The 19,040-nt window shown below is 35.1% G+C and overlaps 1 protein-coding gene across 1 annotated transcript; it reads right to left on the bottom strand.

Annotated features, from left to right (window-relative positions):
• Window positions 1–9: 9 nt before the first annotated feature.
• LOC115442180 (venom protease) lies at window positions 10–5,816 on the bottom strand. Its single transcript, XM_030167180.2, has 8 exons — window positions 5,654–5,816; window positions 5,275–5,375; window positions 4,151–4,287; window positions 3,787–3,920; window positions 3,213–3,381; window positions 1,854–2,098; window positions 586–746; window positions 10–330 (listed from the first exon to the last, which is right to left on the bottom strand). Exons 1-8 carry the CDS (start codon window positions 5,766–5,768, stop codon window positions 169–171), a joined length of 1,224 nt encoding a protein of 407 aa, XP_030023040.1. The 5' UTR covers window positions 5,769–5,816; the 3' UTR covers window positions 10–168.
• Window positions 5,817–19,040: the final 13,224 nt, after the last annotated feature.

Below are 19,040 nucleotides of genomic sequence, written 5' to 3'. Positions count from 1 at the left end.
CCAAAAAAATAATAGAAATTAAAATTAATTTATTCAGAATTTTAAACGACATAAAAAAAACATCAAATATTAGTTTATATCGAAAATATAAATGTGACAAAAAACGAACAAAAATTCTTTCAATCCTCAACAAATTGTCGAGTTACAGTTTACGTTGTGCTGGCTTTGCTAAAACCGTGCATTCTCCATGATCCATCCGATGTATTTGTCGACGCGCGTGTATATCCCGGGGTGGTTGGGCTCCCCGCAGCGAACGCCCCAGGACACGATGCCCACCACTGCCCATCGGCCGCTTGGCATTTGATACATTAGCGGGCCGCCACTGTCGCCCTGCGGTTCAATAAGTATTTTAACGGATCGGGTCTTATATTTAATAACATATAACTTGCTATACTATGACTAACTTGTTATATATACTATATTTCTGTAGAAGAAACGAAAGGCTTGTATCAACGACGGTATGGTCGCTAGCTTATATACACTTTCAGATATAAAATCTCAGTAAAACTTTCTCTACGTGATTTTTGCTTGTTAAAGTTGTCAATTTATTTTATCAATAATAGTCTGCTTATTCGTGAATAATACCTGACAAGCATCCCTGCCTCCCTCGTGTCCGCCGGCGCAAATGCTTTCGTCAAATATAGAGTTGGTGTGCACCTCGATGCAGTTCTGGTGAGTCCAAATCGGGAACGACACTTCCATAAGGACGTGGCTATGCGGACCACCGTACCATTGAGTGCCCCAACCTAGTGAAGGACATAGCATTTGAAGTTTATTCATAGAATATGGTAATTTATTTGTCGGTTTTTATCGCCGTGTTTTATATTATGATTTTCTCCAGAAGTTTAATCTGCGTAAACCCTGTGACCATGAATCCTGCAAAGTTTTGTAAACGTCGAGAGAAGATCATAATCCAAATCACATGATCAAAATCCGCAAAAAAGTTTTATTTTGATGTCTAAAATTCGCGTGAACATAAAAAAAAGTTGTCGTAATGTAGTTATCAACACGTAATTGGGAAAATTACGGACATTTTCGACAAACGATCCCAATTTTAGTCTTCGATCCGATCCTGAGAAGAAACCAACTTTGTTCTGATTGGTCCCCTCGCGCGATGGATTAAATAAAGCGATTGGGAGGGTATACTGAAAATGACGCTTAGTGAGACAGTTTGATGTCCAATCTGGATATAAAATTATTAGACAAGATTAAATTGGGCAGTATGAGAAAGAGGTATTCGTTAGAACATAAATTATTTTAACTGTATTTATTTTCAGATATTACTGAAGTCAGGAACTAGCAATTTATACACATCTTTTTTCGAGATAAGTATCACGTGCGATTCTACTTCTCCTAAATTAACAATCTACTTTACCTAATTTAATTCTACCTCACCTAATTTGATTCTACCTCACCTAATTTGATTCTACCTTAGCTAATTTCATTCTACCTGACTTATTTTGATTTTACGTCACCTAATTTGATTCTACCTTAGCTAATTTCATTCTACCTGACTTATTTTGATTCTACGTCACCTAATTTGATTCTACCTTAGCTAATTTCATTCTACCTGACTTATTTTGATTCTACGTCACCTAATTTGATTCTATCTTAGCTAATTTCATTCTACCTGACTTATTTTGATTCTACGTCACCTAATTTGAATCTACCTTAGCTAATTTCATTCTACCTGACTTATTTTGATTCTACGTCACCTAATTTGATTCTACCTTAGCTAATTTCATTCTGCCTGACTAATTTTGATTCTACGTCACCTAATTTGATTCTACCTTAGCTAATTTCATTCTACCTGACTTATTTTGATTCTACATCACCTAATTTGGCAAACTAACCAATGACGGTAACAGTTTCATTCTCGATACTCAATCCAGGCGGCGGCAGACATATCGGCCACACGTAAGTGTTGAAGATAGCAGGCTTGTCCAGCTTCAGTATGGCGATGTCGTGATGGTAGTTGGATATCTCAAAGTCAACGTGTTGGACCTTCTCCACAACCCTGAAGTTGTAGGACCGAGTGTCGTTGGTTCGTTTGAAGTCATATTCTCCGAGGCGGACGTACAGTTCATTCGCCTCCCATCTGTGAAAAACTTTAGATTATAAATTATAAGCAATACTATGCCGTCGTGGTGATAAGGCTGCGTGCTTGACAAAATATAAATTATTATGAAGTTAGCGTAATTTAAAAATGACACACTATAATACTAATAACTAAAATAAAGACATAACTGTTCTTGATATCTATAGATTGGCATTATACGCTTGCAACAGTAACAATATGTTTCTTAAAGTACAATGAGGAGTTGCTGAATATATCAATATGAGTAACTTTGGTGTTTTTTTCGTGCAGTTTCGCAACAAACAATTCAGTTATGAGAAATACTGTATACATTGGAAACAACGTTATAAACGAAGTAAATTAAGCTATATTTATGCAATTTAATCTCCCAGGAAACCGGCATAAATGCTAAATGAGAGAAAATGAAGTGCGGCGACGCATCCGCTGAGTATAATTGGATTATCTATTTAAAAATGAAAAACGAGACGGTCAACCACTCGTTTTGTGGTAAGCGACATGACTCGTAAACAGTGGCAACATCATACTGAACTACCAAACCAAAACTGTACTACCAACCATTCAATGTATGGCATTGCGCTGCGCTCGTCGATAACAACACGAACACAGATGATAAGTTTCAAAACCAAAACATAGTTTTTTTATACGTGCATGGCAAAGTAACCCCATTGAACCTGATGGTGGAGTCCAATAGAATGTTGTCAGACGAGAGATGATTACCCCTCAGCAGTCGACACAATTATGCCGGCCTGTTGGAAACGGATATACACAGGCCGATCTCGGAATGTGACACACTAAGTGGAGCACTGTGGCGGGTGTACGGTGGTCGCTATCCGGGCGGATATAAAATATATCCTACCACCAACAGTACTATAGTGGCACAATGCTGTATGGCGACAAAAATAGCTATTGCGGGACTTACGCAGCACGACTCTCACATAGACGTGACTTACCTAAAAAACCTCAATATACCCTGTCAACCAAAATAAAAAATTACATTGAAGACACCTTTACTTTTTAGTTTCAAAGTTTACGTTGTCAGTTTTTGAAATGAGTTGTACATTTTACCACAACATGGCGAGGTTTTTTATTTTCCTCGGCAGTGTTTTAGTAGTACCTTCTCGTGCAATGAGCTGCTGTGAGGACATGTCGGTCTGTGATCAGCACTCCGCCGCAGTACTGTTCGAAGCCCTCAGGTGTGATGGAAGCCATCCACGGCCACTCCCGAGGGTTTGCTGGGCGGGAGCCGAACACTCTGCCTTGGGCTCGCGTGCTTAGACCACAACCTGTTATTATGAAAATAGCCATGTGGAGTGCTTCTGCAGTATATTATTACATTGAATGATGATACGAGCTTGTCGTTCGCCTGATCGTTAGCGATACGACCGTCCATAAACAGTAGAAACACCTTGAATTACAAAGTGATTGTTTGGTATTCCACTGCGCTCGCCATTCTAAGACATGAGATGGTAAGTCTTATTATGTGCAGTAGCTACACTGCCTACAATGTTCTTCAAACCAAATATTCAAACCAAATTTTGAGATAATATTATGTAATTATAGAAAATGTATTTTTTTGCATTATATTTATTCAACCACTTCGAAATTATCTGCTGGTGTTAATTCTATTGACTTATTATTTACTAGCCAATGTTTTTATTCATTTCTCATTTCATAATACAAAGTGCTACCTCTATTCTGAGCTTGGTTTATCTTCAGCAGAGTCTCGTCTTCTCCTTCCTGAGGCGCGGTTGCGGGCAGGTCTCCAGCTAAACCCTCTGGACCTCCTACTGTCGTGTCTTCCGGGCAGCATACGCCCATTGACCTTAAGATTAGATAAGGAAATATAGTCTTTTATAATTGATATGTAATGCTCGATGTTCAATTTCCTCACAGGCACAAGTGTTTTTATGACACGCAAGGGTTTATTGCGGGTCAGGGTGTGATACCTTGAACGGTCCCCTCGTATTCTTAGTACTCCATGGTACTTGTATCCTGTCTTAAAATTACAAGCGATTGTCGCTGAGAGCATATTTTTCAATCATGTGTACTCACTGGCCTTGTATAACACAAACGTAATTCATAAATTTAACGAAGTCCTGTTTGAAATCCTCCTGGATGCAGAAGCGCAGGTGGCGGCAGTGGCCTTGCTTGCCGCTCGGGAGTGTGCAAGCTTGGTAGGCGACATTTCCCTGCAAGAATATGCTTCATTGATTTTGATTATTGTTTGCTTTCCTATCTGTTGGTATTAATTTGTACTGCTTAATTTATCGTCAAATATATTGAGTACGGAACCATTCTGCGCTTGAACACTTTAAAGATCCTTTGTAGTATGTGAGCCAATTAGAATGCTCTCAATAGATTTTTGGGATAGACTCTTTGGGTAAATTGTGTTCGCGTTTTTATCAGTTTTAATTACTTAATCATATAAGAAGTCTCTAGTCTTTTGAGGCGTCGGTGGTAAATACGAAATAAATGAGTGCAACGGCATTGACGGTTACTGGTCTTAAAATAAAAATAAATTTAGAATTTAGTATAATATGGGAACTTAACTTTGATCAGCACCCTAAAGATATTAAAATAAAATCGATTGAGCACAAATAAAGATTAAAAATGACGTCTTCTTCACAACATAACGCATTCATATAAATCATCTGTATGGTAATTTTCTGTAGATCTTTCCTTCTTAAAACCAACGAGGTGAAGTGATAACCAAGACCCAGTCGTTACAAACAATAACTTAATTCAAATGGACATTAATAACATTGCAAAATCCATAATAAGTGTTATCAAGATAAGTAAAGGCGCGGTTATAGAGGCGTGTGATGTATAAGATACAACCGCTATAAACTTTAAACAGAACTAGAAATCGGGCGAAGAAATTACCAAATCGGCGCCATATGGTAGTTAACATGTTTAATAAATCATTGACGCCAACATAAATAATTTGACAACGGTGCTAATTGCTATCTATTGGTTTAAATTGTAATCTTCTGTAGTGCTTGTTTTTAAATGATAGTCATTTTGTATATTAGTCCTTAAATTACGTTATACGACTGAGATTAGATTGGACAGAGTTGTAACTGTTGAGTACATCTTTACTAATCCCCATGATAATTTTCCGTTACCTAACTCATGTTTATGATTAGTTTCTTATCTGCAGTGGCAATAGTTCTTACCTGATTGGGGTTTAGTTGAATGAATCGTTTAGACCTGCCGCCTCCGATGTGCATGCCTCCTTCTTCTATAATGTCTTCCCATGCTGGGTGCTGCAGTTCGGCTGAAACCTCTTCGAGTTTTATATTACTGTCGCGGTTCTTTATATTTGTTAAAAAACAGTGTTTATAAATAAAGAATTATGATTGAGGATAGATTAATCGACATTGATTTATTTTTTTCTCGTCTACGTATAATGCGTTATAACAGAAGAATAATATGAAACTAAAAGCCTTTATCTAAATTTTGTCTTTCATAAGCAATACGATCGATAACGGAAAAACTTATTCATGCGGGCGGAGCCGCGAGCTAAAGCTAGTAAAATAAATTTATTGCACTCACAGTAATCTCCTTTTTCTGCACACACAGACACTAGCAAAAGAAGAAATACAAAAATCATTCTACCGAACAGACTTGTTCCCTCGGAAACCAACCACGTTCTGATTTGTCCTAACATTTGCAGGATGTGATAAAAGACCGATTAATCCACAGGATGCGGCAGAACTGATAGCAAGTTTTAATAAAAATTATAGACCGGTACAATGTCATCTCGGCCTATAAGGTACTGTAATTAATGTAGAACTAGTTTACAATAAAATATTGAACGCGTTCCTGAGGGTTGACATGGATGACATTATACGCAGGTATGTGATGAGTATATCGTATGAGACATAAGTTATATGGTAATTTTTATTAATTACGAAGTATTTAAAAATATATTAAAGATCAAATTTGAATTTAATAAAAAGTATCAAATTGATAATGTCAAATCTGAGTACGTCGTACGTATAATAAATAAAACTATGAACGTCGTAAATGAGGAATAACCATAATTAAATTTTGGTTCAATGAAAATAATACTCTTGATTATATTAAATAACAAGGAAACGGTACGTAGATACGTACTATATGTAGTACGTTTTGGAACCTAGAAAGTAGGTAAACGAATTATAAACAAACATAACCTATAATTTATATGTTAATTTACAGCTAGATTCGTTTATATTATGTGAGAAGTAAAGCATAAAGATTTATCGACCGTTAAACGGAATGGCACTGTTGTATTAAAGTGATGTACATCTCATTATAGTTTCGATAGAAGCTCAAGTTTAATCAGGTTGTTAATCATCTGGGATTATTGTCTCTCGTGCTACCAGAATAGCCAATAGGGCCCACGCATTACTAAGAATGGGCGCAATAACCATCTAGTATTAAATAATATTGCAAGGCATTGAAATGGCAGGCTAAATAACTACTAATGAAGATAATAATTTTCTTGTTACGAATAGCCTTGAATAAAACTTTCCGCCATTTTTGTTTTCTATTATAAAAAGGATAACATTAGTCGTAGAATCTTGATGAATCGGCATGTTTTTTGATCTAGTATTAAAAATTAAATTATCAAACTCCTTTATTCAATTCTTTGTACACAAATTATATGTGTTATTTACATGTTATTACCATCACAATAAAACACAATTTTGTAAAATTATGATATATCTAGTTAGAGTCGTTTATAGCTGGCATTCAGTTGCAAAAGTGATTTGAAATGAGCCCCGTAGTGCAATAACGTTAAATTCCACGGGCAATTGTTTAGTCTAAGTATGCTAATGGTCAACCGCAGTACGCTTACAAACGGTGTTATTCTAATCATAGTAGTCGATTTACTCATTGTGTCCGCTCGGCGCAATTTACCCTGCTTTGATATGATATTTGTAAATAGAACGTTTTTAAACTGAGATAAAGTTTGTCCGTTACGGATTTTTAAATTATGATTATGGTATTCCGTCTTTTATACCTTTATTGAATTTAAATTCTGTATATTTAAGAATTGTTCTGTTTTTTCATTTAAGTAGTTTAATAGTAAAATTATGGTGTAGCCGTGTTTCCTTCTTACCACGCGTATCTATAATTTACTCTTGTTTTCTTTACTAGATATCGTGGGAAACATAATTCAAGATAGTCGAAGTTGCGTGCACACTAGTACTTTAATATGTGCGTAATTTGTGTCAAATGTTGAGATAAGATCGCCATTTTAGTCCATAAGTCGTTTGAATTTAAATTAATCAAGACTAAAAGTAGGTGATTTCAATTTACGATAGCAAATAATAGAAGGTGCGTAGTTAATGTTGAATAATTGTCAAGGGTATTTGAGGAATCACTAATTAGAATGTGTATATTTGTTTCACCGATATACTATAATAAGTCCAAACAGCTTCTATAAACCATGAACACAACACCACGTCTGTTTCCAATTTCGGAGGTAGGCAGTGGTATAACATATATATTTCTAATAAGTCGCATATAATAGGGGTGAGCCCGATAAGTGCCATTAAGCACTTATCGGGCGCAATTCTAGACTGCAGGCTTCAACATTATCACAGTATTAGAATATTTCTGAGACACAGGAATGAGGCTATTTTTTTGTTTTGTATCGTTTCGCACAATCAAGTTAAGCCCGCATGTGGAAGCTGACATGACTCAATAAGTCAATAGGTCTTCAATGGACAATAATAGTGATAGTCTAGCCCGCTATGTAAATATTTGAATACTTTCTCATAATATAAAATGTTTTTTTTTAACTTATCAATGCTATTTAGTCATTCTGTTATGGGAATTCGTAGCGATTAATTGTCTACAAAAATCTACTGATCAATGATTTGAAAATTACAAATCCCAAGCAATTTTTAAGCAATAAATAACATACAATATTCCTGTCAACTCGAATTAAGACTGTATTATTATTGTTTTAAAACAAGTTGCAAGCGATTATTTACCTTATGGCTAACAGTAGCGGTGGATACTGGGTCGTAATTAAAATACTCGGCTCATTAAGCAGGATAAGTCGGTCGGCGCCGGCCGACGCCGCAGGACATGCAGGGCGCTCGCAATTTGTCGTTTCCTTTTTAAGGTGATCGAGCATGATGTACTTGAGTGTTGGGACTGATGCAGTTCTTTGTCTAGATTTGCGAACTTATTAAGACTGAAAGGTTTTTCAAAAAATAATCATATTGGAAAGATATAATCTTAACGATTACATGTACCTATATATATTTTTGTGTCTGAATGATATTTAATTTGAATGTAATTTGATGGTTCGGAGACCACTAATAAATAATATCAGCTCTGTATTATATACTGTCCCACTGCTAGACACGGGCTTCTTCTACTACTAAGAGGAATTAGGTATTAATCAACCACGTTAGCCTAGTGCAGATTAAAGAAAAATAGAAGCAGACTTCACATACCCTCCGAATTCCAAATTTCGAAATCTCGGGTATTCATGTTCCTCAATATGTTTTCCTTCACCGTTAAAGAACACACTTAACTTTAGAAGTTAGAAGTACGTGTCCTTGGCTTTTGAACCTGCGGACATTCGTCTTAACAGGCCGTTTGACTCCCAACTAGACTATTGCTACTCATATACCATTGTATCGGAGACCTGTAGAGTGCATAAAAATGGTAAAATTTTAATTCATCCTATTCTATTTCGTTGTAAGACAAATCAAATTGCTACCGACGTGTTATGAAAGCAATTTTTGGTAATAAACATGAAGTTACTTCAAATAATATTCAAATGGGCGCAAGTAAGTTGGTGCATTGCACCAGCCACCCACGCTTCCCTGTAATCTATTTCGGTGCTGGATTTAACAGGTTAGTGGACACAAGTTGTGGCCTTGTCACTATGAAATGCTCCCTTCGTATCTGGCTAGATAAACAAGCATGCTATAGTTGATACTGGAATGTACCAGATACGGAATTCTGATGATTGTGAAGATTTTAAACATGTAGTCTTGAAATTATTGCATAGCTAAGGTTTTAAGAGGAGCTTGTACGGTTCGATACTTTATGTATTATATATAGTTACGGCACAGATCAAAGATTCTTGTTTCAAGAATAATGTTTTTAAAATATAGATTAATATAGAAATTCTCCAGTAAAAGGAACAAAGCGAAAATTTTTATTATTTACAAAATATGCAGAAAAACATTTTTAAATCGTAATTTATGCGAAGTTTAAATATGTAGTTTACGTACCCATGATTTTTACGAATATTATATTCGAAGCGGGAAAAGATTTCATGGTTAGTGATTTGATAGAGTATTCCTCAAAATAAATGTGCGTAACGAAATACTTTTTAATTTTTTTTTGTCTCATGTTACTTTTATTTGTTTGTCTTAATATATTCATTCTATCCTAATATATATTTAATGTATTAAGACAATAAAAAAACAAATGAACTAGAAAAAAGCGTACTAACATTTCTTAGAAAAAAAAATTCCTTGCCGACTTTATAATTCTTCGTGACATGTTGTATGCGAATACTATTTACTTTCTCTCTTTTAGTAGCGATCAACAGAAATCATGCTTGTCCTTCTGCAATCGATCTGTAGGTTAGCATAAGTCAAATCTGGTGAAGGGAATGCGTAGGCCGCGGTTTCTATTACATTCGAAATTGTATAAGTCGATGTCAGCGAAGATAATATTGAATTGCAACGTGCATTCATCAATTAACTAATGAAACGTTAGTTTCGACATTTAGCTGAAAACGCACGTTGCCTTTTTCGCCAGTTTAGGGAGCATTTCGTATGCTTAGTGTATACAATTATCTTCATACAAATATTCGAGCTTAGTCAAATGCGTGGGGCTGCTGTGAATTTCGTCACCGCAATCTCTTTAAGTAAATTACTTTGTTTATTGACCGTTAATCTGTTGTTATTATTTACGATAGAAGTTTAATTAAATGGCCAATACTGCGGTCGGAGCACTTGTTGGAAATAATATAAGTAATAGCTTAAATTTATTGGAATGTATCAAATTGACGTTTAGCAAACTCTATTGTTTCATAAAAAAATATATTTTTACATTTAATTTTATTTGTAACTAAGTGTTGTTCGCGGCTTCGGTTATGTAAAATGTCTTTCCCGTTATCAAAGTCCTTAAAACACAACAAGACGAGTGGCGTCTATTTAAAAATCAGAAAAAAATTGCATTACTTCCCATGGGATTAAAAAAAACAGATTTAATAACATGATAAAAATAGACCATTTGTTAATCTAGGACAAGCTCTACCTGTATGCCAAATTTCACCCAAATCCGTTCAGTTGTTTCTACGTTTACGTCTAACAAACATCGAAACATACTTAACAAACTTTCGCATTTATATTGGTAAGAAGTAATATAAAATTCCATTTAGGTACCGCTGCCAGTCGGTGTACATTTTAAAAAGTAAAACTATTATACGGTGATTTGCTCCTTACAAGTATTTTTGTCACACGATCGTAATTCATAGCTGATTAGCCAGCAAATAAAGACGAAATATTGCTTCCCGTTGGGTCATCAGTCACTTAACAGTCGCTTCGCGTGCGAGAGAAAATAACCTTCCCCAAATGGTAAGAGATAATGACATGCCGTTTAAAGTAAAATATAAACGGTATACTTTTATTAATATTCCTCGGATGTTGGCGATCCACTACAGTATGTATTTGCCGACATTTTTTATCACATATTAAAAAACAAACCAATTGCCGCCAGCAACATTTCCGGACAGATACGACCTGGCGATCTTCAAAGCGTATTCCCACCTAAAACGCCGGCAACGCATCTCTATGCTTCCTAGAATTGCAGGTGTTCATGTGCGGGGGTGATCACTCACCATCCGGTGAACCATATGCTCATTTCCCCCTATAATATAAAAAAAACCTTTTATTTCTGATGATAAGCATTATGACCACCCATAAACAGTAGCAACACTATAAAGACCTTTGAATTATAAAGTACTGCGTAGTGCTCCCTAAGACGCAATATGTTGAATTTCATAATGTCCCGTAGTTATGCTAGATACAATCTCCTTCAAACTGGAACACAACAGTGCATACATACTGCTGCTAGCTGGTAGAAATAGTCATGGCGGTGTACCTACCCAGATGGCCCCTCGCTTACGTGATACCTACCACCAGTAAATACGTATAATAAAAGCACATTGTCATAAAGATTTCAGAATTATTCTCACAAAATTGACCACTCTATACTCTGTAGATAGGCATGAAGTGCCATTTTTTTATAAGATGATAACGTATCAAAGAACTCTTCTGCAAGCCTTTACTTTACTTACTTTGAAGTAACATACAAACATCTTCATAAAGTTTGATGTGTTTGTTAGTAAGATATATTATTATTACCAATATGCAAATAATTATGTCAATAAATTATTGGTGTTTATTTACTTACGACCACATTCAAAGCACTTTAGCAGTAAAACCAAATTTCATTAATGCATTTCGATTTTAGCAAATGTTAATTATCGTGATAGAATTGGATTGAATGCGTTTAATTGATCTTTAAGCGGTTTATGTGACTAGCCGACAGACATTCCGCCGTATGATTTTATAGTGTTGTATGTTCTACTTTAATATGATCACGACTTTATTTCAAGAGGGTTAGATAGAGACGTAACTTTTGCACACTGCCGAGATAATGTTCGGTTTATAATGATACGATGAGTGTATCGCCATATTTCGGCGCAAATAGCTACCATCATTTATTTCATCGGTATTTAAAAGGTAGTCTATTAAACATAAGGGCTTATGTATACAGCGTCTTTTTAACGCGCCAAAGACGCAATGTGCAGATGGCGCGAGCTAACGATATTTAAATGAATTTCAGAAGCCTTTGCACTGGTTAAAAAATATTGACGCCGTAAACGGTCATCTGTATTAAAATAAAAGCGCTTATAATACAAAAATCTATGCATTTTCACCAGACTCTTCAACAGAGGCCTTCCCCTACAGTCGTTTCTTCTACAATTCCTAAACAAATGTAATACAGACGAACTTTAAACGCGTTTCTCGCTCATGTTTTGGTCGCTTCATATGACGTTTGAATCGATACAAATGCAATAATCCGCTTTGTGGTCATTTACAGCGCCTTAAACGCGCGTTCGTTCGTGCGTCGTGGGCACGTTAAAAATACGTCCTGTGAATAGACCTTAAGATGTACATACTATGTGTGTGCTAAATTTCATCCATATTTGATAAACAGTTTATGCGTAAAACATCCATACACATAGAGCCGTTTCAATAAACGAGCCCAATTTCAATCTTCAATCAGATGCCGAGAATGAAACAATCAACATAACTAATTTATAAACATGTCAAAAAAATGTTTGCAATGGTTAATTTTTGCGATCGATTGAAAAAAGCGATCGAGAATATTGAAAAATTAATTTTAAACCTTTAAATATTAATAGGATAACTTGGACAGACAAAACACTGGTTTATCACTGATTAAATTTATTGGAAAGGCGTAAATCCCACGTTACTCAAGTACGGTGTAGACAGATACAATGTACAGTCAAAATAAATCGTTATTGCAACCCACATTCCAGACGAAGCGATGGTTAAATTACTCGACACTGAAATTTCACCGAGCCAAGGTCATGCGGATATCACCTTCTTGACGTGGAAAAATTGACTCGTGTTGTTACTCCCTTATTTTTACTTTCATGTAAAAGATTAATCTGTAGTTTTCTGGTTTTAGTTTTTAGTTAAGAGAAAGGGTTATAAGTTTCGTGACGACATATGACAAAACTTTCAGCATTAAAACTCAGAACATTAATTGTAAACAAAAAACTAACAAATACATTCTATCTCCGGCTATACATATAGGTGTATAAGTGGAAACCATGTGACGTCACACTAAAAGGGGTCCTAGAAATGTAATCACGGATGACAAGGACGGGGATCAAAAAATCATCAAATTTGTGTGACGTAATTTATGGATGGCCGAAAAATTAAACAGCTGTGAATAAAGCCTTTGAATGTAAAATCACAAAGACAAAAAGTTTATGTAATTAAGTATTTAATGAAATTATAATTGTCAATCAAAAACTCAGACTAAGAAATATTTTAACAAGATCACATTTTATATTAATGTCTTTTATTATCACACTCATTAATTACTCTTCATTATTATATTATTTGTTCTTATTATCGTTACCGACCGCCAATAAATAAAGGAATGAACGCACACAATGACGGCCCATTGATTTAATTGTACGGCTAAACAGAATGTTCGTCGAAATTCCCTTCACGTATCACAAAACGAAGGAGTGTTGGCAAAAACTCTGATATCCCAGGTCCTTGCTCTTGATCTTTAAACGAGTCGAACTACATAGATGTCTTTTTATTTTCCGTCTTTACGGTGTAAAAACTTGCCATCTCGACTTGGCTTTATGTAATATTTAAAAATATAAAATGACAATAAAATTCCCATGGTCGGGTGAATGAAACTTTTATAGTTACTGTAACTCCTTAATTTAATATACGGTTTGTATATGTTACCAATATTTCATAAATAATAGTATAAATCTATCTTTTTGACTACTTCAGAATTATAACTTATAGTTTTTTTTTAGAGAGGAAAAATCTACTTATAAGTATATAACTATTCAACAATTATATTCGTTTCAATTAATTTCGTTATATGTAACTATTTCACAATTCGTGCAAAGTTTGGTTCATAATTGCGGGGGCAATTTGTTGATTTGTTTGAATTTTAGGATATATAAATTTGACCTAGATATTTACTGGAAGATTTATTCTAAAAAACGTAATACATAATAAACAAGTAGTTCCATAGAAAATACAACTTCGTTACAAGTATAACTTGAAATCAAGTGAAGCGAACACTGGTTAAGAAAGTGTCGTTCATAATAATTCTAAAAGAAACAAAAGTTACATTCCATTGGACCCTTTTCAATTGCGAATTACCACAACAGGATATCTATAAGCGATTACTTTTTACTTTCTAAATGACGATAAATACCTTCTGCCGCGCCGGAAGCTGCTGTTTGCAAAAAAGTATCTACTCTGCGAAGTTTATTGCCGACCGGCTGTATAAGTTGTTACTTTCGTTCGATCACGTACTTTGATTAAAAATCTATAAGACCTTTTATATTGGCCGAATGTGTTTAATGTTTGATTAATTCAGTATGATTAATTAAGGATTAGGCTGTTGAATTAAGAGGAAGCCCTGGGAACTCGTTGATATAATTAAATTACCATTTTTTTTATTTTATGAATTTTATATTTAACGACATTTTTGACTTCTTTGTAAAGCAGTTTTTTCTTACGTTGTTATTCGATTGTTTGTATCTCAATAGCATTAAACCTTATTTTTTTCTCAGTACTTACGCAAATGAAAGTTTCGATCACATTTTGTTAATAGTTATAGAAAGTCTAACTATTATAACAAAACATGTTAGCAGTTTAACATAAACTAACACAACATTTTTAACCTTTTATTTTGACTTTTTATTACACTTATCGACACCAAGGTAAATTGGCTATGAATTTGGCAGCCACTAACTCCAAACTACCTTTTTTTCACACTAGTAAATCCCTTTACGGATTTCTGCTCGACTCGCCAGTATAAATCTCGACTAAAACCTCGCCATTCGACTCTCCCGAATATCGAAGGTCGTGGGGTGCGTTGTATGCAACCGCAAGCCCCAAACTAACCTAATATGTCATTACCATTCATTCATCAACGAGTTAATATTCCATCGCCGTAGACTTAAATCAAGACATCTCGATCCCCGTTTGGGGTTCATCAGCAATTAGAGGAATCTTTTTGCGGAGCCGGTTTACAGTTAGTGCGTCCAGGCAGCGTCCCATACATGGACTGGTCCCGGTTCGCAGGAATGCGTCAGTATTGCGCTGTTCCGGCTCAGCTTAGCTTTCTAGTCCATTGACGTGCCTCGGTTTGAAATCGATTGACTGAATCGATGCTTTTTACGAAACGATTATGTAATACGTTTAGTAGATGTGTTTAATCGGATTTAATGAGATTAGGGCATGTTTGCATATTTGACGGATGATTTTGAGTTTAAGGTTAATTTCGTCGTATTAAATTTTAAAGGCCGAAATATCCATGCATATTAATTATTTTTTCGTTTTTCTTTCAACTGCGAGTACTAATCACTAACTAGACGTGAATTTAAATTCTTTACTTGTCAATACTTGTTTAGTTACCCAGATTAAAGGTGAAACAAAATGTATGAAAAATGGACCTTAAGCTATATAACCTTAAGTAGAATAATTAGGCGGATCAAGGAAAATTGATAAGAACTTTTCAAAATACCCTTACAAAAACGATAAAATGCGCATGAAAAGATTGGAACTTACTAAATCGATTTTGTAATGTGAGAATGGAAAACTTTATGTTAAAGTGTCACCGATTTTGATGACTTTTCGTCGAATCGTGAGCACAATGATCCAATCCAATTTTGTTCATTGTCATAGGATCGTGATCTATTGTGTTTTTATCGATACCATTCGACAGTATTGTGTTGGGTAAGAGAGGTTATGTTATATAATGGGATTAGAATACATTCTTTACTTCGTGACTGCTCTACAGCTGTGTCACAAGTTATTCATAGTTTTAACGATGATGTTTGGAAAGTAATTGCTTCCAAGCGATGGTAAAATATAATAATTTCTCATTTTCGTTTTATTTTTTATACATACATGTCCGTCTTAAACTAATTAAATCATTGTACTTTACTAAGAGCGTCAAAGACGAAAATAGACACTATTTTTTTGATGCTTAGTTGTTCTCACCAGCCTTACATCAAGTACGGTGAACTGTCTCCCGTTGAACGGTAATGATGCGCAATGTTAGAGCGTCGTCACGTATCGTGTACTCGCAGCGCTAGCGGACGCGCCCCATTACTCCGAGAAACTGCCATTATAGCAATTGTGATCTCTGCGACGGGATTTCTTCCACGCAGTTGTACTGTGTCTAGTTGGCTAGCTTTGAAATTGATTTAGATATGTGATTTTAAATGTAATTTAATCATTTTTGACTGGAAATATGAATTATCATTTTTACAGTTCTTATTTATTTTATTTATTTATAGATTCTAATTGGACAGCGAAATTCTTGATACCTTGTTTTATTCTACGAGAACTTATATAACGCGCCTTGGTGATTTGCCTGTCTTTCTGCTGACTTCGCAAGGTTCCATTAATAGGGATAGACCTCTGGCACCAAAAAGTATTACTATTCAAATGACACACCAATTTATATTTATTTTTAAAAAAATATTGAATCATTTCTCTATTTTATGAATATAGTACGAGGAAATAAATTAACAAGTCTAGCAATGCTCAGTATGTTGATGTGAAACTCGTCTACACTTTCAGAATATCCACCTTATTTATATAGGCAGTCTAGTGTGTAGCAAAACCTCTATTGAACAGCATTTTTTATCTAATCGGCTTATCAAGATCATCTAAAGTTAAAAGGAATTTGTCGTACAAACAGATACAGAAGCGAATATAACATGACATGGTCAATCTACTGTAAATCCTAAGGGGTCAAGACCCTGTCACGTTATAGAAAACGGATTAGTTCCATGGTTTAATAGAATTGACAGATAGTGGTTTGTTTAAACCTTCCAATTTAAAAAAAAATGTTGTATTCCTAATTTAAAATGTGGTAACATAACAATGATTTTTTTATTCAAGGTAACCAAGTTGGTCCATTGCTTACTTCCCTAGAAAAAAACGAGTGGTCTGTCTTGCAGAATTTTTAAATTTCAAATTTTACCATTATGTGCCGTTGCTAACAATGAATGACGACTGATAATTTTTTATGAGATAACATGAAATAATAATATACGAACAGAGTTATGGTTTTACTTTATCGTTTTCGTCATTTACGGCAATTCAAATGCTAATTACTTTATTATAGTCTCATGTTATTTGCTTAAACTTTTAAAGTATTAAACACCAAGTACATAACATACATAACATCACGCATTTATCCCCGAAGGGGTATGCAGAGGCGCAACTAGGGCACCCACTTTTCGCCAAGTATGTTCCGTCCCATGATGTGACAGGGGGCGAGCCTATCGCCATATCGGGCACAAATTCCAGACTCCGGGCTGATAAAGTGTTATTTAGGTTTTTCTGCTCAGTATCAACTGAGCAGAAAAACCTAAATATCACTTTGCCCGACCCGGAATTCGAACCCACGACCTCAGAGCGCTGTTGTACCGGACATGCAATACAACTACGCCACCGAGGCAGTCACCAAGTACAAGGCGTTATGAATAGAATAGTAAGTCTACAATAAAATATGCAAATAATACATCCGTAAACGTCAATGTTAAGTACCTATCAAAATCAATACAAATTCAAAATCATTACATGGTTTTTTTGTCGGCGTTGTACAAACGATAGTTAAATGAAGTACGAATAACTTTACAACAGGATTTCTATTTCAATTAGTAAAGCATTCTATTTTTTTTCATTTCGTTGTCAATATACATTATTGATGACTGTGTACATGTCGATCAAACTAGTGAAAGTCCGGTAAGAGTATGTTTTTATTGGAGTTCCGTGGGACAAATACTTATTTTTATAAAATTTCCTTCACTTTTTGTCTTTATCTATGGATAAGTTTAAGGCATTACATATTTCAAATTCTAGATCAATACAACTTCGTCCATGGTGATTGATCCTGAAAAAAATATCTAGATTCATTTCGATCGTCCAAAAATAAATTGGATTATTCTGGGTGTGACAAATTTGTTTCCAATAGTATACTCGAATTCGTATGTATAGGTAACAATTAACCATGGATTCGTCCAAGATAAATTGGATTATTCTGAGTGTGACATATTAGTGTCCAAAACTATAGACGAGTTCGTATGTATAGAGCTATCAATGAACCAATGGATATTGCTATATTAATACGGAACCATTGTCTGTAAATCTTTTTATCACAAATATGAGGTTTTATAAGTCGTAATTACAATAAAATCGCCTAACACAGCCACTTAGCGCGAGTGTTAAATACGAGACGATAATACCAATTCAAAACACATTCGTTGAGCTTCAACATGTTTATCGCAATTATTCACAATATTTTCGAAAGTAGGATAAAAAATGAATATACGTATCGATATTCTATTAGTTGGTAATTGTTTTTGTAGCCCGAGGGTCTATAAAAAAGGAATATTGGAACATGACTAGGCGAAATGGAACGTTTTTTATTGAACCGGGAGTTAGATCCGGGTAAACTCGCTGAAATTAAATGCGAGATTCGAAAATGGTTTAGTGAACTCCGTGGTTAGACGAATGTAGACCACGATAAATGATTTAAAGTGTAAAGTATACACTTGTCCGACGGAGGAAGGCGAAATTTGATTAAGTTTGAGTAATGTATATATGTTCAGAAACACAAATATGAGAAGAGACGATCTTTAGTAAATAATGGGATTTTTTCCAGAACCCTAAATAAAGCCCTTGCTATCTATACTATTATTATTATATAAAGCTGAAGAGTTTGTTTGTTTGTTTGTTTGAACGCGCTAATCTCAGGAACTACCGGTCCAAACCGAAAAATTCTTTTTACGTTGGATAGCCCTTTGTTCGTGGAGTGCTATAGGCTATATATCATCACGCTATACCCAATAGGAGCGGGGCAGTAATGGCTAATCTCAGGAACTACCGGTCCAAACTGAAAAATTATTTTTGCGTTGGATAGCCCTTTGTTCGTGGAGTGCTATAGGCTATATATCATCACGCTATACCCAATAGGAGCGGGGCAGTAATGGCTAATCTCAGGAACTACCGGTCCAAACGGAAAAATTCTTTTTGCGTTGGATAGCCCTTTATTCGTGGAGTGCTATAGGCTATATATCATCACGCTATACCCA

Source organism: Manduca sexta, chromosome 6 (genome assembly GCF_014839805.1).
Source record: "Manduca sexta isolate Smith_Timp_Sample1 chromosome 6, JHU_Msex_v1.0, whole genome shotgun sequence".
In the NCBI taxonomy this organism is placed as follows: Eukaryota; Metazoa; Arthropoda; class Insecta; order Lepidoptera; family Sphingidae; genus Manduca; species Manduca sexta.
Note: the sequence above shows the minus strand (reverse complement) of the source record. Positions and strands in the feature narration are given on the sequence as shown.

Excerpts from the sequence above, each read along its gene's own strand:
- LOC115442180 (XM_030167180.2), bottom strand. The coding sequence starts at position 5,768 with ATGTTAGGACAAATCAGAACGTGGTTGGTTTCCGAGGGAACAAGTCTG. Across the intron at positions 3,382-3,786 it reads AAACCAAGCTCAGAATAGAG|GTTGTGGTCTAAGCACGCGA; the intron begins GTAGCACTTTGT and ends TCATAATAACAG. Across the intron at positions 331-585 it reads GAGGCAGGGATGCTTGTCAG|GGCGACAGTGGCGGCCCGCT; the intron begins GTATTATTCACG and ends ATTGAACCGCAG.